At 44.6% G+C, this 24,014-nt stretch overlaps 1 protein-coding gene across 1 annotated transcript in view; it reads right to left on the reverse strand.

Annotated features, from left to right (window-relative positions):
• LOC309668900 (mitogen-activated protein kinase kinase kinase 3-like) overlaps positions 1-24,014 on the reverse strand; it is an 82,445-nt gene that overhangs the window by 38,095 nt on the left and 20,336 nt on the right. Inside the window, exons 2-3 of the mRNA XM_082479441.1 lie at positions 21,908-21,987; positions 5,791-5,900 (exon numbers count right to left, since the gene is read on the reverse strand). Of these exons, the coding sequence (XP_082335567.1) occupies positions 5,791-5,900; positions 21,908-21,911 (114 nt within the window). The 5' untranslated portion in view covers positions 21,912-21,987. The remainder of the gene's footprint in view (positions 1-5,790; positions 5,901-21,907; positions 21,988-24,014) is intronic.

The raw sequence follows: 24,014 nt of genomic DNA on the forward strand, positions 1-24,014 counted from the left end.
AAAAGCAAAGCCACCACAGTGGCCACAAACCCATCACCATCTTTCCAGGCTTTCCTTGAGGTATTTTTAGCTCCTTCCTCAAAACTTCTAACTTCACAAAAAGACCACAAATGCCGAGCTTTAGAGGTAGCACTGACGGGAATCGGGGAGGGACACACACCATGCACCCCAGCAGGCTCAGCCAAGCTCAGCCCCCGGAGCTGGAGCAACCATCCCTGAGAGCTGGTTTAGATTAAGGAAAACGTTGGGAAAAAAAAAAAAAAAAATGGAAAAAGTGTTTCCAAATGAGGTGAATCATGATCTTATACAGAGATCCCTGAAGAGCTGAGTGCTGTTTGTAATAAAAGCACACACGGAGAGCAGGAAAACATGCTGTTAGGCCTAAAATGGAAGCAGCTTTGGAGGAACAGAAGGTGCTGAGCACCTCGGGCTGCTGAACACCCAGAGGGTCAATCAGATTAGGGTATAGGGTTCCAAGCTGAGCAATGCCATGCCCATGGTGAAGGGTGTCCGATAGTTCAAGGACACCTTCACTGCATCGCCCTGATGCCACTGACTGCAGGCAGGGACCCAGTGGAGGAGACAGCCCCGCACCTCCACGTCTGCCTGTGGCACCAAGAACTGAAGCACCTAAAACCACCACACTGCAAAATCTCAGACCAGCACCAAGCTCAAAAACTGCCCCACCGTGTCTTCTTCCAAACTCAGCTGCCATCAGAAGCAGCGTTCTGGTCAGACACCACCTCTGCAGCTTGCTTTGAAAGCTGCTCTTGTCAAACCTAACCAGAGGACAGCTTTGCCCATGCTGAGACATCACAGGGACAGGGCCTTTGGATCACTTCGTCCACCCAAATCCACAGTCGCTTCACAAACCACCTTTGACAAAGCCTCTGACTCTCCAACTCCAGCATTAACCCTTCTGAGGTCATGAAAGGCAGGAAAAACCATGACAAGGGACCTCCTCTTCCCTTCAGCACTGCACCAAGAGGGGCTCATTCCAGCTTCGCTCTTACCCACCCACAAGACTTGGGCATTTATTTTGCCTCAGTTTCCCCCCCTGGATAAAACAGGGGCAATGAAGACGACTCACTTCTCCATGCTGGAGGGTAAGCAGAGGGATTATTTTCACTTCTCTCATTTTCTACTTGTTGGATGAGGAAACAAAGAGAAAACCCCACTGAGCGGTGCGGCGTTCAAACATTAGGGTTCTAGTTACTCTTTGTACAAAGCCACAAAGCAGTGGGATTTCTCCTCAATTTCTGGCTTTGGCCAAGAGAAATCAGCACCGCAGGGCCAGGCTAAGGGGACTTCTGCACCTCCCCAACTCATGCACATTGTTTGCATTAGTCCCGCGCTTGCCCCTGCTTTTAGCAACGGGATGTTCGTTACAAGCCAGACAGCTGGACCACGTCCCTAAACCGCAATAGGAGATGACTAATCCGCGTCATTAGGAATTATCTGCACAGAACCCCCACGCACTTCGGGTTATTCAGCAATCAGACAGAAAGGGGTTTGTCTGGGATTGCCCCCTTCTCTCGGGGGGTGGAAGCTACAAGAAATCTTGGTCCCCTTGGATCCTTACAGCTCTTTTCCTCTGAAAAAACAAGCCCGGCACATGAGCAGCTCAGAGGCCAGTGGAAAGATAATGTCTAGAGGGTTCACTGCTCCCCGTTATAGATATTTTTGGTTTACACAGCAGCAGAAGCTTCAAAATGTTTATCCAAAACCACCTACCTGGCAGGGAATAGCTTTTTTCCAGCTGGATTTCTCCTTGGTTATTACCCTCTTAGCACCCAAGTCAGCTCCACACACAGACAAGGGAAAGCCTCTTCCCCAGATCCCTGGGACTCCACTGCCTTTGTCATATCCAGCCAAGGCTTTCCCAGCTAGTGCTGCTCCCCTCTTGGTCCCTTGCTTCTGCCCCCTCGGGTGGGGCAACCCCTCTAGATCTCCTCATAGAGACTCCCACCTTCCAGGTGATATTTATGGACCCCCATCATATTCCCCAACGGTAAAACAGAGGTGATAAAGCCAAACTCCTTTTAGGCTGCTTGAAGACCTACAAACAGAGAGCCCTAGAACACGACCTGTATTTTGTTCTAGTTATGAGCAAGCCTTGAACTGCCAAAGAAAAGAGATTCCAAAGGTAATTCACTAAAAAAATAACTTTTAGGTCAGTCTGACATTTGCCGTGCATGAGAAAACGTTCTCACAAATATTGGCCTTTATTGCCGTGGGAGAACTTGCAATCAAAATTAACGTGACAGAGGAATTGCTAGCTGTCATCGGCTGCGATAGAGGCCCACGCCAATACCTTGTCATTAGACCAAAGCGCAGCACTGACAACCAACTTCATACTGCAAGTTGCCAAGCACTATTTATATAAATAGACAGATGCTAAATAAATGTTAATATAATTGCTCCTTTCTCCTCCATGCTTTTGTTTGGGGTTGCTAAGTCTTTGTGGTTTCCCTTCTTATCCCACTCATCTTTTTCCTTAGTGATCACAATGCAGATCTTTATTCTGCTGTTTCCTTCTTCCCCTCTTCAGAGCCACTGCTATAAACAAACTCCTTTGTCTGTTCAGTCCAGGAGACAGCCTGAATGGACTCCTTCCAGCCATGCCAGAGGATGCACAAGGAATAATGGAGTGATAAAAGGAATAATGGAGGAATAACAGTGCAGAGGATGCACTAGGAATAATGTCAGGATGATCCCCTTGTTCCCAAAGAACGGCTCCCTTTCAAAGACTGTGATTCACACTCAGAAGGAAAAAGGTGTCCCTATCCCTCTGCCCTGTTTTCTTTCAGCATAACATAGTGGCTGACACACCTGACCAGGACTCAGGAGATTCAAGCTCAGCCATCACATCTGCTGCCAGCTGCCTGGGCAATCTAAGGGAGGAAACTCATCTGCACCGTGCATCACGTATGGCTGTTCCCATTTCCAGCTTGTTCTACCAGGAGGCATTAGACATCCAGAAACTCAGCCTTAGTCCTAAATTTATTTGTAGGGAAAGCAAACTGAAAAAAAGAAAGATTTTTTTACGCAATTTGCCAAAGGATGTTCATTTTATAAGATGATCAGAAGCAAAACTGTTGATATTTTTGGGAAAAAATATCGTGTAGCACACACCACCACAGACTGCTTTCTTGTGTGGCCCAGGCCTACCAGGAATACTATCTGGCAGGCTCCAAATTTTAACGTCTGTCAAGAGAGCACTACGGAACCCCTCCAGGAGACAGGCTGAGATAGCACTATGGTCTTATTTCTTTGTGAACCAAAAAACTGCTACAAGCCACAAAAGGACAGGCTAGTTAGTCAACACATTCTTGCTTAAAGTGCTTTTCAGTGGAAATTTGGAACACTGACTAAAGGATTCCCATGCCTCAGAAATGCATTTTTCCACAGAAAATAAGAGATTTTTTTTATTTTTTTTTTTTTTAAATCTAACAACTGAACATTCAGACCCAAGTATTTCAATGTGAGTATTTTGCTGCAGGGCCTCATAAGAGACATCTACAATCAGATTCCAAAGAGGGAAATTGAGCATCGAAATGCCCCATGCCTCACTCTGCTTCTCCAAGAAGGGAGACCGTCCAGTGCCTCCTTCATCCCAACCAGCTAACTTGATCACAGAAAAAAATAAAAAAAGAAAGAAAAAAAAAAAGGGGAGAACATCAGCTACCAAAGGAACAGCAAATCACAGGCATGACAACAGCATTCCCTCCTCATCAACTTCTGTGCTAAAAAACAAGGGAAAAAAACCTAAGTGACCCAAACAAGTCAATTAGAAGTTTCTGAGCTGCAAACATGAACCAAGTCCCCACTAATTCCACCTACTTTGGCCACTCCCCACCTCGCTGACTAGACTCCCGTCGTCCCGCGAGCCAGACTTGTTCCAGCTAGTCCAATTTAGTGAAGCAACAATTCAACATACTCCAACGCCCTTCATCTCGTGGGGCTTGTTGGTCTGAATCCTCAGCCCTGAATGCGCAAGGAAAGCGGGATTCTGACTCTGATGCCCCTCCTCCATCAGAGAGCTCCGAGTAACAATGACCACGCAGCTATGGCTGGGTCCACTTATGGATAAAAAGAAAAATCATAAAGGAGGCAATGTTTTTCCAAGCATCAGTGTTGTAATTGGGAAGAACAGTTTGAATCCTAAATGCAAGCGGCAGCCAACAATGCTAAAGCTAATAGAAGAGCACAACATAACTCTAATGGTGATTTATAAATGAAGATACAGAGTGGATGGGCTGTGGATACAAATTGGATTGCAAGACTTCGATTTTATGAAACTTTTGTAGATAAAAATTTAGCCAATTATTTTATCCTATTATTTTTCTTGGTTTTGACTATCTGGTTAACTGTGTATCTGCAGCTTTTGATATCTGGTTAACTGTGTATCTGCAGCTTTTACAGCAACAGCTTTCAGAAGTGACAGCAGGGATTTTCCCCCATTGCAAGAATAGAAATATGTTACTCCAGAGAAGCCTAAAAAGCTTTGCTATCCTGAAAGCAACCTGAGATGGCTTGGTATGGTCCCTACCCATCAACTTGCAGAAAATGCTACCCTCAGAGCCATCCAAAGCTGCGCTGGATTGTCTGCTTTGCCTGCAGCTGTGGAGAGCCAGCTCTGAATTTCTCCGGTCAGTTTTGTAAACATCTTGGACTTATTTCAGCATGAGCTGAACACAAATCCAGTGATTCAGCTTGGACAGCTGCTACCGCCAGGACACGCTTTAAAACAGACATGCTATGTGCGCACGTGTTTTCGTCTGCATGTGTCTAGGAAGTCTAGAGGGATTCGGGAAAGGATTTTTCACCTTTGCATCTAGAGTTCTTTGTTAGTAGCACAAGTGCCATTAAAATATGCATGACGACAGTAAATGACAATTTGTTTTCTTCCTTGCTAGGCATTCAGCAATTGCAAAGTTGCTTGCAAGCTTATTCTAAGCCATAGCACTAGAAGTGGAATTCCAAGTGGATTTGCTCGCATGCTTCTGCACCAGCTTCCTGGTCCTCTCATTTTCCGCCTTCTTTTTTTTCTTGCTATTTTGACAACTTAAATCTTTCTTCACAACTTTTGTGTTTGCGTAGTATTTGTTCCATATGCAAACAGGCTATTAAATCCACTTTAGCTATTATATCAATGTCAGCAAAAAATTTCTGACATTGCTCAAGGGACAATGTTTTTGCTCACCGAATCAACTCTGAATGTGTAACAGGACTAAAATGTTTGGTTTTAGGAGCATAAACACCAGTAATTAATATTTAAACACTTTATATAAGAATGACATTATTCCTCCCAAAAGAGCCTGGGTGTCTACAGCTCAAATTTGGCAGTCTGTCTTTCAAATATCTGAAGTAAAATGTGCACATGATAAATATTGTATTTCATCAGCGCTGTCAATAGAAAACATTTGACTAATCCAAAGCTTAAAGCTGCATAGCCTGTAACAAGTTCTACTACTTTCAGTGCTAAGGAAGAGAAAGAAGTGCCTTGGGGTGGGATGTGAGATCTAAAACCAGTTTCAGGCTCTATTGCTGTATTTTTGAATGATTGGGAGTATCATTCTTTTCCTCTGGTCTTCCATTGCCCCTCTGTGATTCTTGTAGTTTCTATTCAGCTCTTCAGAAAGAGGTACTAAACCTTGTGCCTCGGTAAAATTATGATATTTCTGATGTGCTGAGCTCCTCCTTAAACTCTGTTCTCCAAGCATGGTAAGCACCATGCCCACCTCTTTGGTTTACTGGAATTTGGGGTGGACTCAAGAAATACCTTACCTGTTTGCTGGAGTGGACGCTGGTTTTATTCCTGTTGTTGTCCAGCAGCCCCCCACATTTGCCCAGTGCTGCCAAATCCTTCATAATAGAGTTCAGAGCTTCTTCTTCATCTACAAAAGAAGGAGAGACAACTGAAGCGTGGAAGGCAACCTCAGCCCTGGAAGTCCGGAGTAAAAGCACAGCATTGCAAATACAATCTTTTAACCCAAATGGGTCAAAAGACACGATGTCCAGCCTTCCTGTTAAGAGAGCCATTCAAAGACCACACCACAGTCCCTCCCAGCCCACTGTGTCTTGGAAATACATGTTTCTTCATCACAGGTGAGACAGATCCTCAGAAAAGCCAGCAGCTGAGTGTGGGTGGCCACTGCTCCTCCAGCTCATAGCCCATGTCTGCTGCCAGATGTGCTTTCCAGGGGGCTGGATCCAGTTTGTGAGGTCTAAGATGATGCTCTATAGGACAGAAACCTTTCAGGACCCACAAAGCTCATGCAGCAGTTGATGGAGTACACCACAGTTCTTTATCTCCTTTCCTACCTCATTATTAAAGATGCTCAAGAACCACAACTAATTTTCAGAACTAGAGCCAGTGAGACAGCAGGTGAGAGGGCAAAAAAGCTGTCAGAAGAGGCAACAGACTCAACTATCCTGGATAGAAGACAGATATGAACTGAGAGCTCGTACAGTATTTCTGATTTCTGCAGTAACTAAAGACCTTTGAGGGACCTATTTGATCTGAAACCAATCTCCTCCTTTTCAACATTTTTACACCTATAGTCATGGTCTCTTAAAGCAGCTAATAACTATTTAATTGCAAAATACCAACCACAAGCACCAAAAGCCCCATCACGATACAGGGTACCATAAGGCACCCGTTTGGAACGTGTGAAAACCTGTTGCACGCTGCCATGTTCATGATACAGTCAAGACAGGCAGGTATTAGGCACATGAAGCTATTACTACAAAAATACAAATGTAGTTATGCATTTTGTGTAAAACTGAGTGTCTCCAGACACTCCTGCTCCAAGCCAGCCTACAGATTTAACTCAATGCCTGCCAAGATGCGAAAGATGACAAAAACTTTATGAAATCACACAGGACTGAACCCAAACATTGAGTTTCTTTCCCCAGGGAGTTATATGCCCTGGATCCTCATGCTCACATACAGCATCACCTCCTCTTTTCCTGCTTCTCCTGCTGGGTTGTATCAGGACTGAAGCTGTGAAAAAAATAAAAGGTGTGAGAAAAAGACTTCTCATGCATGCTGTGCACCCAGAGCCATCTCTTTAAAAAAATAAGGGGAAAAATGGGGGGAAATGTTTAGAATCCAGTATCACTTTTATTTTAGAGCTCAGAAATAAGCTCTAATTAGGAAAATTCCTAAGTTTTCCTTTAGGCAATATATGTTTGTATATATTAAGACTATAATATAAATATATATTTATATATGAATATTAAATAAATAATAAAATTAACATCAGAGTACATTAAAGTGCGATTCCTCTCCCCTTCCACATTTCCCTACCCATTAAAAACATAGGTATGTTTTTCCAGAGGGGTGGCAGGGAGCATAACCTGAAATACTATAAGAAAACACTCAAGAAAGATAATTTTCGGTTCCAGTTCAGGGAAAAAAAAACAACAACAACAAACAAACAAAAAAGAAAACAAAACAAAACACCAAAACAAACAAAACCAAGAATGTCCCATAGTTTGGGTTTTGGGTTGGTTTTTTTGTGTGTTTGGTGGTTTTTGGGGGGTTATGTTGGTTGTTTTTTTGTTGTATTTAAAGGGACCTCTGGGGACAAGCATAGTTTTCCAGGCACATTTTGTAGTAGGAAAAAAAAAACAACATGAAAAAGGAGGAATTTTTTTTTTTTTTTGTGGAGGGGGAAGGGAAAGGCGGGAGTTAAAAAAAAAAACCATAAACAAAACCCCCTCACACCGCCCTCCAGGAATTTTCCACCAAAGCTATAATCTCTAAAATGCCCCTTGCCCCTTTCTTTTTTCCAACCCGAGTGACAACAAAAGTTTCCTGAACTTGCTGACACAAAACTCAGTTTGTAATCTCATGGGGAAACAGGGTTTCAACAGGCAGTGGCAGAGCTGGACTGTTGCTAGCAAAACCACCCGATTCACCACTGCTCTCCCAACTCCAAGCCTCCCTGGACACGCCTGGCAGCATTTTCAAGGAGACACATCTTTGGTTAACACACCGGTGCCCTGCAAGGATAGTCCAGAACTTGTAAAATTCAGCACTGCCTGTCCTAAGAAGGGACAGCAGGGTTTGCTGGAGGTGAATAGTAGTAATAGTAAAAAATAATAATAAAAAAAATCCAACAGGGACAGAGTAACTTTAAAGTTTTCTGGAGTGACTGTCAGCTGCTTCCACCATTCCTCCCGAGAAAAAGACCTGCAGCCCCCAAGAGCTGGCTCAAACCCCCCCAAAGACCACATCCCAGAGAGCTCCCAAAACATCCCATGGGTACCCACAGGGATGAACCACGCAGATGAGAGCAACAGCACGAACCAGCTTTTGCTAAGCATGTCTGATGAGCACATGGCATCACTGAAGACATCAAAAAAGAGAGATCTTTGAGCTCAAGTGGCTCTCATCACTATTATCACTAGAGATGAGTATTCAGGGTCACTACTTCAGTGTTATTCCTATGGGGGAAGTTACTTGATCCATCCTATGGAAAGTAGCCGCCATGTAATTTCACTAGGAAGAAGCTGGAAGTGAGCAACCCTGCAAAACGCAGAGAGACTGGGATTGGCAATCACCTCTGCAGGGCATACAGAAAACCTGAATGGCCTCGCTGCCTATCCTACCACATGGGGCTTACGTTGGCCACCAAGTCAGAATATTCAAACTAACTTGTGACAAGTTATTTACTGATTGACAAAGCAAGGAAGGCCAATTTCTCATGCACTTCTGTCTTCTCTTTTAAAGGTTGGGTTTATATTACATTTCCCTCAAAGCAGTAATAGAGTCTTCCTCCTCTACCTACCCATCAATTTTGTCAAAACTTTTTGCAACGCAGTCTTCTGAGTCCATCAAACACAGGTTTACATACTCTTGGTGCTGAAACCCCACCTGCATGATTGTGAAAATTGCACTTCCTTAGAAAGTCAGGCTACACATCTCTGCCAGAAGCATCCTTTTGCATCTCTCCCAACATAGCAAAGCAGAAAGCATTCACTCACTTTCAGTAACTGCTTAAATTTAGCCAATTTTCAGAAATATCCAACCATCAACTTAATCAACCTAGAATCAGGGGTGTAAAACTGGGCTCTAGCTGTCCTGAATCATCAGGCACTAGAAAAAAAAAAAAATAAAAGGAAAGAATTAGCATCTTTGCTCCTTCATGCCAAAGAGCATTTGAGAATTTTTTATTATAGAAGTGTTACTTGTCAGAAAACCAAAATACACATCCATGCCATCACTGCTACAAAATAAGGTAAGGTAACTTCTTCCTAAAAGAGCAGGAAAGGTTGTTTTCTGCTGCTGGAGCATGAAAGAACACGACTTAAGCACAAGCAGAAATACGTTATTTCCTTGAAGTAATGTATTTCTACGTGCTTAAGTAGCTTTTAAACTACTTTTAATAGTGTGGGTTTTGTCCAAGAGGACTGCAATTTCAGAGGGACTATGACCAAAGCCTCAACTGTTCAAAACAAAGAGAAAAAAACCCCACACCGTGCCCTGAAGCAACTTCAGAGCAGGAGCACAATTTGCATCATCGGTTGCAAAACTGACACTTCCCAGTCCTCTCCATGACAGCTTTGCACAAGGACTGGTGCTTTCCAGACTAAACCTCTTGCCCATCCTAATTACGACTCTTGGGGTCTCCAAGCTGACTCCCAAGAAGGGTGGAGAACTTTGTTCCATGGAAACAAGCAGCCAGCTCAGCCAGTTCAGTCAAAATTCAAACAAGCACTGAAGCTTACTGGATAATTAAATCCAAATGCCACTCCTAAGCCTCTCCAGCAAAAGGGGCGTCACAGGCTGCTCACTTTCTGCTTGGCTTGGTTTGAGCAAGCCAAGGGTGCAGGATGGACGGTTCTCCCCAGGAGAAAATGCCGGGGAATCAACAGGAATCCTGTGCCTAAGGGACATGCAAGATCAGGTTCTCCTGATCTAGTGCTGGCAAGACCCAAGTATGCTTCAGCCTTGTGAGAAGGCAGCATTGAGACTACACAGCAAACGTGTTCCCAGGCTTTGCCATGGCTCCAGAACAAAACAGCTGCAAGTTGCACAACACCAATGAAGTATCCACAGAGCTCAGATGGACTCGGAGACCCATGGAAACCACTGACTTCGTGCAACGTGACTAGGTTCTCACTCCTGAACAACCTTCTGGCTCAGCTTCACTCTTGCACCGTTTTGTACAAATTCACTTACGGTATTGTAGGCTAACAGGATGAATTGTACAATGAAGCCTGGTCCCTCCACAGCACAACATGTAAACAGAAATATTTCTATGATGGAAGACCAGGACCAAGAAAAGCTGACTACACAGACAGCAAAAAAAAAAAGAAACGTTAAAATCAATAGTGGTTAGCACTGTCCCTTTGTCCCCAGTGTCTCCCATCCTCAGCTCGCTCTTTATTTTCAGCTATTTCCCATAGTAGGAAACTCATTTCTTTCTTCCCTGCTTCCCACCAACACCCCAACTTTGTGCTTTTTAAACCAGCTTCCTGTGACAAAGCTCATTCGATCATCCTGCCAGCCCATCCAACCAAAGACCACTTCCAGCCAAATATAATAGAGGTCTCAAAAATATTAATTTCCCAAAGGTTTGGGGGTGGGGGGAAATATCCTTAGTCACATAGAGAAGAGGAACACAGAGAAGTAGTAAGCCAAGAGTACTCTCAGGAAGCAATGACCAGTGGAGCCACAGTGGACATGGGAAGGTTGGTTTCATACTTTTATTAAAGTACACTTATCCATTTTGGCGGGGTTTTATATCAAAACCTGATCTTGTGGAAGGTGTCCCTGCCACTGGCAGGGGGATGGAACTAGATGATCTTTAAGGTCCCTTCCAACCAAAACCCTTCTATGATTCTATGAAAACCAGAATGCCTCTTTCTCTCATCAAGTTTTCAGTTCTGTAAGATGTTAAGACTCACAGGTCCCAGGTACTACCAATGTGTATATAGGGCATTCAGCACTTAGCAAAATCAACTATGAAGTGAAATCAAAAAGCCACAAGATGACACATCTCCCTGCCCTTCAGATACATGTTTCCGGTGCTTCTACATGACTTTGGTTCCAGTGTGCGTGCAGGAGAGAGGAACCTGGAGTTTCAGTTTTAGTACAGCAGGCTCACTGCTGAATGAGAAGGAAAAAAAAAAAGCAAGGGAGAAATACTGAGCCTGAAGGTCAACACGGACCACCCAAAACAATTCAACAGTCAGGAGAGAAAGCAAATGAAGAAGGGACAAAGGAATAATTTAGCTGTGTTCAGATGGTCTAGACAGTGCTGTTATTGTTGGCTTCGCTAATAGGTCATTACTAAGAGGCAGCTTACAGTAGTTCCATGAAGCTTCTTCCATCAACAGTGCAAAAAAATAAAAAGCACCAGCTGGATGAAGCACACAGAAAAGCCTGCAGAAGTAACTCAGTGTCTTGTAAAACATGGCAAGTTCCGATTCCAGCCTCTCACACACACTAGGCAGAGTTAGGGGTGGGAAAAGACAGGGAAAAATCCTGGGCGTTGCAGAAGGGAAGAATATTGTCCTCTGAGTCATTACTGAGCGAGGCTGGAGCATGTAGCTAATGGGCCGCACACTGTCACATACGCTTCTGCTTGGATCCAACGTAAAACCACAGATGTCACCACCTGTGGTCACTAAAGATCCCACTGTGCTTTTCACAACCGCGATGTTGATAGCCCAGTTCAGCGTAAATTCCAGTGGCAGCCTCCACTGCTAGCACCCACCTCTCTGGAAGGTGATGCAACTGCTGGGGATATCCCCAGGCAGTGGGAAAAGTTCTGCGAAGGCTCAGAGGGGATGAGGAGGGGATGGGAAACCTCACAGAAACATTGTCACCTTCAGTCAAAGCCTTTTCAAAAGGCGAGACTTTGAACATATAGTGACAAAAATACTGAAATATAATAAAACATAGTGAAAAGAAATATGGAACCACATGATTATGACACTGACAATATTAACTTAAGCCTGCAAAGGACATCAGCTTTTCATTTTCTCTGGTTTTGGAAAACATACATTTATTTGATTAACTGCTACATGACATTTATCATTTACCAAAGAACATCAACTGAAAGCAGAGACTCGCTACCTCAGCATCACTCTGAACCTGCAAATGGCAATCCATCTTCTGATGGACTTTCAGCTAAACTGTGAGATAGAAAGAGAGATGAATTGTTATTTATGTCTCATTTGATCTACAGGAATCTGAGACAGACAAAAGTCTTGCTCAATACTACACAGGTCTGCAGCCAGAGCTAAATACATTCACAGAGCTTAAATTCAGAAAGGATTTAACTTGATCTAGCCTTCCTGGCTGTATACAAAGGCCACAGAAATTCATTGAGCAGCCTCTATATCATGATCTTGAGCTGGAATCACACACAACAGCCTCTATTAGAAAGCTGCCTAGAAAGTCTCAGTTTGAAGAGCTCATGCACTTATTCCAATAACCCCCCTATAATAAATATCTCTCTAAATTCCAGTTTGAGTATAGCTTGCTTTGTATTCCACTCATTAGATCTTGATATCCCCGTGTCTTTCAGGGACCCCAGAAATCTTCCCTCCCTCATCTTTTGCAATTATTCACAGACTGCGATCTCATCTCCTTTTCACCCTTCTTCATTTAACTAAATGGAAACACAGTTTCCTACATTAAAGTAATACTTAATTCATTCCTACAGTTCTTTCCAGCTGTCCTTTTTTTTATGTTATTAAGAGTACAGCAAACGTCAGAGCAGGATGCAACGTTCAATGGCCAAACCACGTTTTCATTTCTGTTTGCAGTGTGAGCACGGAGTAACAGCAAGCTTGGCCTACACATTACAGTGAAGGTTCACATCTACTGGACCAACAGCAACTTGGACTGCCCACTGCCTTCATCAGAAGGTCAATGTCATACCAGTTCTGGCATTGCTTTCCTGGTCCAAGGAACTAGACAACACTAACCTATGCAAAGGAGGTGTCAAAGAACTTGCTTGTGAAGAAAATGATGCTTTTTCTCCAAAACCCAGAAGGGAATAAAGCTTGGTGATGAAGAGAAACACAGGACTTCTGGGTTTCTTCAGTACCTGCAAACACCATCAACAGACATGTACTGTCACCAGCATTCAGGCCATGCACAGAATAGCAGGGGCAGAGGTACCAAGACAGCATGGCTCTTAAGAGTCTTTTCCAACCTAAATGATTCTATGATTCTAAATAGCAGAGGAGATTAATTAGTAAACACTATCACAGCGACTGTCCCAGTCAATACTAAGGAGACAGTGAGCTACAAGCTCAAGCACCTGACCTGGACTGTAACAAAAGCTTCTAAGCAAGTAAAGAAGGGACCCAGACACTCTCACAGGCACCTACAATTCTGTTTTGTCACTCACTACCCTTAGAAAGGGTGTGAATGACCTGCAGCAAAACAGATTGCTGCACGCACCCATCTAGTGACCGAGATGCAGACAAACCTCCACGTAAATTAAACCCACATGCACAAATCATTTCGCCACTGCCTGGTGCAGCTCTCAGTATCTGATAAAGAGAAAAATTATCCAATTACCCTCCCCCAGTCCAGATTGCTGTGCACTGCAGCAGACACACCAGTGGAGCGTGTTTCCTCTGCAAGTCAGCAAAGGCTGGCCGGCAGCTGGATCCTGCCGTCCTTCATCCTCCTGCAACCCCACCCGAGGGATGGCAAGGTCACCCCTGCACAGGACTGGAGGGCAGGGCACAGCTCAGCAGGTCGAAGGCAGCAATTATACAGGAGGAAGTGAGGAAAGACCCTCCTGATATGCAGGATTTCTTGGCAGGAGTTTGCTCACTGACGTCTTAAGCTTGGGACGCACAAATTCACACAGATAACTAATGCTGGGAGGTGCTGGGGTTTCTTGAAGGCACGTTTCTCCTTTTCAAGAAATTACAATGCTAAAGGGTGCCCCATCTAATAGATATAGAAGATTATTAATACTTTACCTGGCAAATTGATGGTAAACATTTGCTCTCCATAAATTACATCAGTTTGGATTTTGAATTTTGCTTTTATCGCACAACCAGTAACTGCTTTAAGAAAAGAAACAAAACCAAACCCACCAGAGGCTTTTGACAGCTACAGATGTCCATCACGCCAAATGTCCAATAAAACATCTGTAGGTTTAGGGTACAGTTGTACTGTCTCACAGACCCTCTACTCAGGGATAAATGCTTATTTTGAAAGTACCTGGTTCCTATTCCCCCTCTAACCCCATGTTATCCATCAGGATATTGGTAAAATTGCACAGTCAACAGATCAGAGAACCTGTTTAGATCAAAACCAACCCCCTTCCCTTTATATCCCCTTGCAAAAGGGGACAGGAATCAGTGCTCAGGAATGGGCTTGGGGGGAAGGCAAGAATCTGTTTAAAAAAAAAGCAAAACCAGTTATTTTTAAAATTATAATTAGAAACACTGGATATCACATATATAGCTAATTCTGATCACCCGAAGGCAGGACCTAACCAGTCCTCACAATACTCAGGTACACAAATAAGCAAACATCTCCACCATAGTAAGTGATGGGTCTCTTAATGCGTCTATAAGAGCATTGAGAAAACAGCAAAAGATAATAAACTGGCAAATAAACAAATATGTTATGTCATAATGTATTTGAGAACCAGGGCGTGAGATAATGAAGAACTTCAGCTGCCCTCTGAATTTCCTCGCGGAAAACCAAAAGCTGAGGTTACACTACTGGGAATTCACCTCAGTTTAGGTAAGGCGAGAGCGATGTTCTGAAAACACTGAGTGATCAGGACCTTGCAAACACCAAAACCAATACCTTTCAAGGCCACTGAAAGGCAAGTTTTATAACTTCTGTGAAAGTTACAGTGGCTAAGCCATAAATCTTACAAGAAATTTCTCTTGACGAACACGAGGAGCTGTGGCACGATACCCACATACCCTCGTCCCAGAGATTTACCAGGGACTTCTGCAGTGGAAAAGGACTCAGGATCCAAAAGGTGTTTGGTTCAGCTCAGCAGGGAGGGAAAGCAGGGTTACGTCTGCGGTTCTTCACAACCCTCTGCTCCCAAAATGGCCATCCCTCTGATAGTGCCACGCGCAGTAAGATCCCACAGGATCCAAGCCAGCGGCAGAGCTCTCCCACACTCTGCAACGTGCTGCCCTCCTCCACGGCCCCATGCCCCTGCACACTCGTTACCAAATGTCCCCCAGACATCCCCACACACGCGGAGGGCAGCAGAGCCCAGCTAAAAAGCAGTTTTCCCCCCAGATACAGCCTGTGCAACATCCCGACAGCCAGATTCGGTTAGGGCGAAGCAGCTCAGGGACAAGGGCACGTAAACTTGCCGACGTTACAGGATAAGGAGAGCTGCTCAGAGGCTGCACCGTGGCGGCCATGCGAGCTGGACAGCTCAGAGACGGGCAAAAATCTTTGCCCTTTATCCCGTGGCTTTCAGATAAAGGTTGGGGGACCAAACCCATCCTCCTCCTCCTCGCAGCCTCCCTCCCCAGCGACCTGGATCCTGGAGCAGGAGGCGTGATGGTTCAATAATAAAAAACACACCAGTTTTCAGTGATACAAAGGTTTCAGTGCTTCTCCAGCACTTGCTGACCAACCCTGCACCCTGTCACCACAGGGCACAGCCCAGGCCCAGCCACCATGGCACCCTGGGCTGCAGCGGGGTGCGCAGGCCCAGCCATGTCCCCAGGCCATCGGGGACAGGACAGCACCCTGGTGTGCCACTCATATCCACCATTTCTCTAAGAAGTCACCCCTCAAATGCTTCTCCAGCCCCCAGCGGGTGTTATTTTGCTGTCAAAGGGGTGGCAAAATGGCACCTAGCCCCGAACAACCCACAGTGCCCAGCACACCACACAGGGCTGGGACACACAAGAGGAGTTCCGACAAACTCTACACTCCTTACACTATTTTTGTATTTAGTCAACTAAGCAAGACCAGCACCCAAGCCCTGCCCTGTGACCTTCCATAGCTAATTTCCAGCTTGCCGCCTGCCTCATCTGTGCCACCAGCCAGCTCCCCTACCCCCAGGCTGCTCCCTGTAAGAGGAGCAGATGAGGCCACTCCATTTTGGGGGAGGAATTTGGCCATACCCACACACAGGCAGGGTTTGTTGGCTACCACAGGTGTAACTGGGCAAGGCACTTTGCCTCCAAGGGCCCCTAACGCAGACTGTGTTTGCAAACCCATTTGAGGCGCACAGGGAACAAGAGCGCATCCCAATCCCCTGCTACAGGAGCTCATAAAGAGATCTAAAGCACAGCAAAGATTAAATAAGCAAGTCTCAGTTAGCAAGCAGTTACCCTACGGAGCACCAAAGAGAGATTTAACCCAGCCTTGACCATTCCTGCTGCAGAAGGCTTTCCGAGCCCTGGACAGGGTCCCGCACTGGGTGGCTCCCAGTTGCAGCCCTGGGGAAGACAGGAGGCAGAGACAGGAATACAGCAGTGAGGGCTTTCTTATAAAAGCACAGAGTGCTGTGAGATAAGCCGTTCTAAATCTCTGCCTCTTGGCCAAACCCATCATTTCTCATTCCCTTTTGCAGATTTAAGTTGGCCTGGGAAAGCTGCAAGCAGGGGCTAGACCCTTAAAAAGCAAAAACTAACCACATTTAAGAAAACAGTGTATGCCCATAGCTCTGCTGATCATTAGGGGGGGGGGTAAGAAATAGAAGGGCTGTTTGGTTTTATGGCACGATGTGCTTGGTCCCACAACATCTGCCTACAAAACTCCTCGCCACTTCAAAGGCACCAGGTATTGGTTTCTCTCTCTCATCTCACAACAAACTTTCACAGCTTTTTTTGCTAACCCTGCCCTTTGCTCCACAGACACTAGCTACCTTTTCCTTTAATGGATTAACATAATCAAATTAAATTTGGGGCAATTTTTCCAGCCTGTTTTCCTGCTAAGCTTGAAATTTGCTCCTCCAGAAGAAGGGCTTATGTGCCTAAAAGGCAGCCTATTTTTTTTCCACCTCTATCAGTTTAGTCTAGTAAAATATATTACCTCTCCTCACAACCCTTACCTCTCTTGAGCACACTTGAAAGGAGAAAAATGTTTACCCAGCAAGAAACACAGCTGGCAAGTTATTTCCCCTGACTGCCTCTGATGCCTTTGAAGGTTATTTGCGGGCTCATAAAGACCTCTTTCTCCCTTCCAGCCCAGCTACTTCCAGTGCTCACAGCCACAGCCCAGAGCCCATGAACTCCTCATCTGTTGCTGCTCCAACGTCCCAAATACAGCGATGCAGGTCCGGTCTCGCATTCCCCAGGTGTCCAAAGCATCTGGCGTGACCCTAAACAGGACAGGGCCAGGAAAGGGAGGAGGAGACAGGGACACCTCTTAACTGTGACACCTCTTAACTGTGACACCTCTCAAAAATAACAAAACATGAGCTAGAAAGCCTGATGTGCCTTATAAAAAGATAAACTGCAGCAATTCAACCGGATTTTTTTTGTTGTTTATAATAGCTCTCAACATATAATGACCAAGTGAAGAGCAAAACCACTGTCCTAGATTGAGGAATGAGGAAAACAAGGCATGGGAGAGCTGAGACATCAACACCTGCGTGCATGGAGATAGGGAGAGTCAGTCTGTTCTCCCACCACCAACTGGGGCAGTTCTCTCCATCTCAGCAGCCCCCCCAAAAAACACTGAATTGGGTTAAGTGGCCAGACCATGGCTGTGCAAACAGGACCCCTCCTCCTTCAGCAAGCTGCTGTGCCTTCTGCCAGCACAGTCCACCATTGTCTTCTCCAAACATACATCCAGTCACAGCAATACTTTACATAAGCATCATCCTCCCACTCCCGCACCTCAGATTACCTTTCTGCTGCAGCAAAAGTCACACTTGCTCCAGAAAAGTACTAAAGACCTAAACCTTTGAGTTATATGTACATATGCTGAATAGAATAGATAAGAGTTCCTGCAGTTTTTATCATCAGAAACACACATGCACACACACAGGATTTCATAACCAGAATTAAGAATACTTAAATCATTTTTAAACAAAAAGAAAGAAGTTAGGCAATAAACATGCAGGTGCTTTTTATACCAACTTCTGCTGTTCTTTAATATTACTTGTAGAGTGGTGTCATATTTAATCACAGCAATTTTTAACTGCCATTGACCATGGTCCTTCCACTGGAGGTGTAGACATCTTTAGAAGTGTCATATGCATTTGCTGGTCCACAGCTACATTTTGATCAAATTATAAAGAGGTCTTGGACCCTTGTGGAGAGGTGGCAGATGGAAATGGACTACAAACTGGAGGAATTGCTCTGTGCCAGGAGTGAGAGGTGGGACATCCTACTTTAGGATACATGTTCTCCACTACAATTTTTCTCTCATTATCAAGGCTGAGAAAACCAATGTAAAGAGGCATATGTGACTTAGACGCTCTGAGGCCCAAGAAGAATGGCAACCCAACAAGCATGTTAAAAATGAGTTCATTATTCTTCCAACTAGCAGGAATTACAGTACCAAATTGACAGTAGATAACCAGTTCAGGCTCTGGCACCATTTTGGATGATCAGTGTCCAGTGAGGTGTGTTGGGAACCATCCTTCCTGAAGATGTCTCTCTCAGACCCATGCTCAGTCATCTTATCCCACTTCACCTCCATATGCAAGACCTGAGCCACTCAGGAAACGTGGTCAGCTTCTGAAACAGTAACTGAACACCTACAGCATGGCCACATATCTCCCTCTAGAAATCACAAAGTCCTTCCAACACCATTTCCCCCTGCAAACCATCCCACTCTTCTCACCACCTTCCTCTTCCATACAAAGAAAGGGTCAAATGCTTCAGTAAGAATACAATTGTTATACATCTGGAATAAAGTGTCCCAGGACAACACTAAATGGGAGCCCAAGTGATGTACTGAAGACCAAAGCATGAAGCAAAACCAGAACAATTCCGTCCTGGGATCCTATGCTGTATCCAGTTGCTTTTCCCTCCAAAATTAAGCCCTCTGATCTATCCTGCAGGGATATGTCCAGGTCCTTCACAAACAGCACTTAGAGAATAAATAAGTGTTAAGTGACATGGTCATGGCCATGTCTACACATCACAAGAAGAACCAGTGCCAAGGACCTCTGCTTAGGCTGGCCCCAAGCTGGCACATGTAGAAACACTGTCTTGGACGTGCAACAGCAGAGCAACCTACCCATAGCGCTAGGATGCCGCAGCTGCAGAGGGCTAACCCAAACACCACTGCACTGCATGACACAACCAAAGTGCTATGTCAGAGGTGTCCACAGAGATGCCAGATGTCCCCACTTCCCATCTTATGGCCTCCATACAAGGTCATGCAGCTTCCCTATAACATGTCCAGGAGTGAACAGTCCTATGAGACACTGAGCAGACTATAAATAGGATCCTAGGAAGAAAGGTAGAGCTGGAATCGACCTTGAGAGATCACTTCATCCACCACATCTCTGTGGTCTGCCAGAAAGGAATCAATGACATGACTGCAAATTCCCTGCTCTTCCCTTGAAAATGCTCCCTTACCCCAATGCACAGAGAAAACAAACACACATATAAAAGGAGGGGGGGGAAGTGAAACTGATAAAACCTCAAAATTTAGCCTAATTTTCTGTGCGTCAGCAAAGCTGTTGCAATGATCCTTTCATGAAGAAACACCACTTGGTAACATTGATCAAGATACACATCACTTCATCCATCTTGCCCCACCTGTCAACCCAGAGACCAGACTCAGGAGCACACCATGATTCTTTCTGAATGCCACCTGGCAGATCTGATCAGTCTGTATGTAGGCATTGATGCTATGTTAGCGATGAGCTATAGCAATGCTCCAAGCGATGACATTTGGGGGAGGGGACATGCACAGCACCTTCCATCCACAAACTGTAAGCAGAACTGCAAATCTGCACAAGACTCCCATCCATTCAGCTCGTCTTCCCAAAAAACAGTTAGTGCTTTGCAAAGGGGTGCTCTCTTCACTACGGTATTCCCACAATTATTGCTTCCCCAGTGCATCCATACTATGTTTACAGCAGACAGTTTGAGTGCACCTGGAGCAGTTTGTATCAGCCACGCTCTCTGCAGAAGTGGTCAGAGTGACTATCTGCTGAGAACTGGAGTAGAGCTAGCAACTCATTCCCTACTGGCGATCAGAGCAAATTTACTTTCCTTCTTAAAAATAAATAAATAAATAAATAAATAAATAAAATATTGCATTGACAGAGGATTTGGCTTTAGCCTTCAAAGTGAAAATGTCTCTAAAAAATTTTGGGTTTTTTCACCAGAGACTTTAAACTGAAATTTGTCATTCATTGCATTGAAGAAGCAGGTATGGACTTTCTCATCCTGCTTTTTTTTTTTTTTTTCTCCCCTCCACTTAGACCTCTCCCCACAAAATCTGTCTTCTAGGTTAAAGAGAAAAAAAAAAAAAAAAACAGGGGTAAAGCCAGGATGGGGTAAACACTGCTTTTCTCCTTTCTCCATAGAGGAGGACAAACAGTTAAGGTGTGGCAGTGGCTTCACATTTTTCATTTTTTAACTTCAAACCACTATTAAACTCTGAATCACTTTTCTACCAGGTTTGCAAGGAGAATCCCTAAATTTACTGCTATTCTCCCCCACCTCTTTTTTTTTTTTTTTTTTTTTTTTTCAAGCACCATTTCAACCAGCACTGAAAAGTTCTGGGTGAACTTGTGTAAATGCTGCAGATGTAAAAAGTGAAGTGCTCAACTTCAGCCAGGACTCTTCTCCTTTCTTGGGTCACCAGGTCAGGAAGCCATTTCAGGAGATGAATTTAGGCTCCTCTGTAACCTGCTTCTTCTGCTGAAGGAAACAGGTCAATCCATATTCAATTAGCTCCCTGTATTAATTGAGCACTGATACCCACGTGAGGTAGAACCTGGCCTTGTTCTTCAATCTGCTGAGCATCCTCTTTTCAGCAAAATTAAAGAAAAAGAGCAGAACCCTCTACAGTTGCTGGAACTGCTACTGGCTGGCACAATGGCTTGTAGACCACTTTGGAATTGTTTTTGTGGCTAATATTCATTCTGTAAAGAGCTTTCTCATACTTTGCCATGCTCATAAATGCATGAAAAGCTGGCTGAATCCCAAACCTAGCAGTGATGCTGTCAGTAAGGTATGCGTCTCCAGTGAAGCCCTTCAGGGGCAATGGGAAGACACCAGGCAGTCCCTCCAGCTGCGTCCACTTGTATGACAGGTTACAAGCACAGTAATGGACATTTTTCTGCAAGTAAGGTATGATTTTTCAAGAGTAATGTGATGAGTTTGATGGCCAATGGCACGAGAAGCTGGGGCTCTCACACTTATTACCTGCTCGTGTGAGACAACACCACCAATCTGATTATTCACATGCTAAAACTGAGACAGTCCAGCACTTCCAAGTGGTCCTGATTTCTGACACAATGAATTTCTTTAGAGATAAGATTAAGATCATTATGTACCTACAGAGCTATACCTAATCTCCACTTTTTTTAAAGTCTCCCTCAGCACCACAAAGCATCTCATACACAACTACTCCATTATTCCAGCACAAGAGGGAGAAGGTGGAAGTAATCCAGGTCACCGACTAGAAAAGCAATACATTAGGCCTGTGATTGAAACTGAAGCTTCATTGGAAGAAGAGGTACAGGGAATGAAGATTCACTGCCCAGAAATACAAGGCAGACTTGGGAAGAGGGTCCATCTAGAACATGACCCACCAGATCATACTGATGGTAAGAAGAAAATATGTCCAATTTTGGCACAACCAGAAGGCTAAAAAAATTAGAAAGCAATGTAATATTCAGCCAGACTGTCTTGGCAATGTCTCTCACTCTGCTGTCATGCTTGGTAGCCCCAACCAAAATTAGCAGGCTGCAGAAAATTAATTGTTTTAGGGGAATCCAGTTCTTACCCATCTTTCCATCTACGTCAGGCCTCCATTCCACCGGTCCCAGACACTTGTACCTTATCCTCCACTCTCAAGCATCCACCCTGTAATAACAAACATACACAGAGTTTACAGATGAATTTTGACATGTCAACAGAGAGCGGCTGAACAGGACCACCCTTCACAAAGCATTTCCCCACCATCACCTGTGCTGGAGGAAAGAGAAGAACCATTTAGTTAGGAATTAAAACCAGGAGTCTGCCCTCCTCTACACACCCCAAAGGTAACACCCTACAAACCTGGTACCTTTATGGTTTTAAAATTTTGGAGTAATCATCTTATACTTGTGCCACAGGCCTCTTTTTATTAAGAGCAGACCATCTTTAATACATTACACCTTTAATGCATTTTTAGATTATTTAATGTGACACTTATAGAATCATAGAATGGTTTAGGTTGGAAGGGACCTTGAAGGTCATCTAGTTCCAATCCCCCTGCCATGGGCAGGGACACCTCCCACTAAAGCCCTTAAAGCAATACTATCTTTAATGCACTACATTTTGCAGCATCCCTATGAAATAACACTTGCATTGGGAACAGACCAACTGCAGGACACGGAAAGTCAGTCCCAATACAGTGTGCATCAAAGCAGAAACCTAAACTTAGACACTCCAAATTCCAGCCAAGGTTCCTCAAGGCTGGACCAGCCTTCCTGTGACTGCATGGGGAAAAAAAAAAAAACTGAGTCTGGACAGTTCTCAGTATCAACATATGCCCCATACAACCCTCTTAGCAGACTGTGCCCCTACAGCCCTTCCAGGTTCTCTGCCTGCTGCCAAACGCTACTCATGGCTATCCACTAATTTGCCCAAAACTGATGCAAAAGGCGGTTCAGTTGCCTGGCATGCTTCAGTTAGCTAATGCTCTGTGCCCAGCAAAAGGATATTTTTTTTTCCACCGGGAAACAGAGTGTAAATCTGAGGCTGCCAGAGTCAGCCCTGCTCACTAGTAGAAAACCTCATTTTAGACTGAACAAGGGCATAACCCACCCCAAGACGGGCACCTTTTAAACAGCACTGTGATAGAAGTGATCAGCAAAGACCAGTCCACTTTAGCTGATGGATAAGCACACAGATTTCTTGGTTGTAAACCTGTGCGATAGCACGAGTAAGTGGAGAGACATCTCAAGTACTTCATCAGACTTGCATGAAGTTAGTAACACATTTCTGTCCTGCAGTCACTGCAGGCCAACATTGCCCCAAAGTTAACAAGAGCTGTGCGTGCCAGGACACAGACAGGAATTTTGGAGTGTTACCTACCACACATTGGGCAGAAACAGTAGAAAAGGGCAATTTGAAAATTTCCCAGCTCAGTCAAACCAATTTAAACAAAGTAACACATCTGAAGTGAACCAGGAATGATCACAAGCTTGGATTATAACGATTTTCTGCAGCTCCAGCGCCTCGGTGCTGGCAAGCAGGAGGATATTTATCCAACCTATTTTGAGAGAGACAAGCAGGAAGGGAAAGCGATAAGAAAGCAGCGGAGGCAGAGACGAACATGTGCCCCAAAGTGCGTTGTTCTTTTTGCTGCTGCAGCTTCCCCTCAGAACAGTACCATTTAGCCGAAGAGCCCACGGCCGCTGGGGACTCTGCTTTGCCCGTTTTCAAGACAAAGGTGGAGGAGGCAAGGAAGTAACTCACAGGCTTGGAAGGGTTTAAAATCCTGTTTTGAGAAGGAAGCAGTCATCTCTGCAAAAGTGAGAGAACAGAAAAACACCAAAAAGTAGTGTAAAAATTCCATCTGATTATAACAAGAGTAGGAAACAGCCCAAATCTTCACTGCTTTTGCTTTCAAAATTGATGCGACACTTGCAGCAATTAAGCTACACGCAGAGTTTGCACCAAGGGCCACCTGCAGATAGCCTGGATTAACCCTAAATTCCTGGGCTAGCCCAGGTTAACTCTCCCATCAGTGTAATAGACCTTTCTAACGGCTTTTTGGAGACCTTCCAAACCTTTGCAACCCATATCTAGTTACGAAAGCATGCACCTACAGGAACTGTGCAAATGAACCCTGGACAAGCGGGTGACCTTTCCATCGGCAGAGCCTTGCCCTGTGCTCTTCTCCA

The sequence above is a fragment of the Vanellus vanellus genome (genome assembly GCF_965231255.1).
Source record: "Vanellus vanellus genome assembly, chromosome: 2".
Lineage (NCBI taxonomy): Eukaryota > Metazoa > Chordata > Aves > Charadriiformes > Charadriidae > Vanellus > Vanellus vanellus.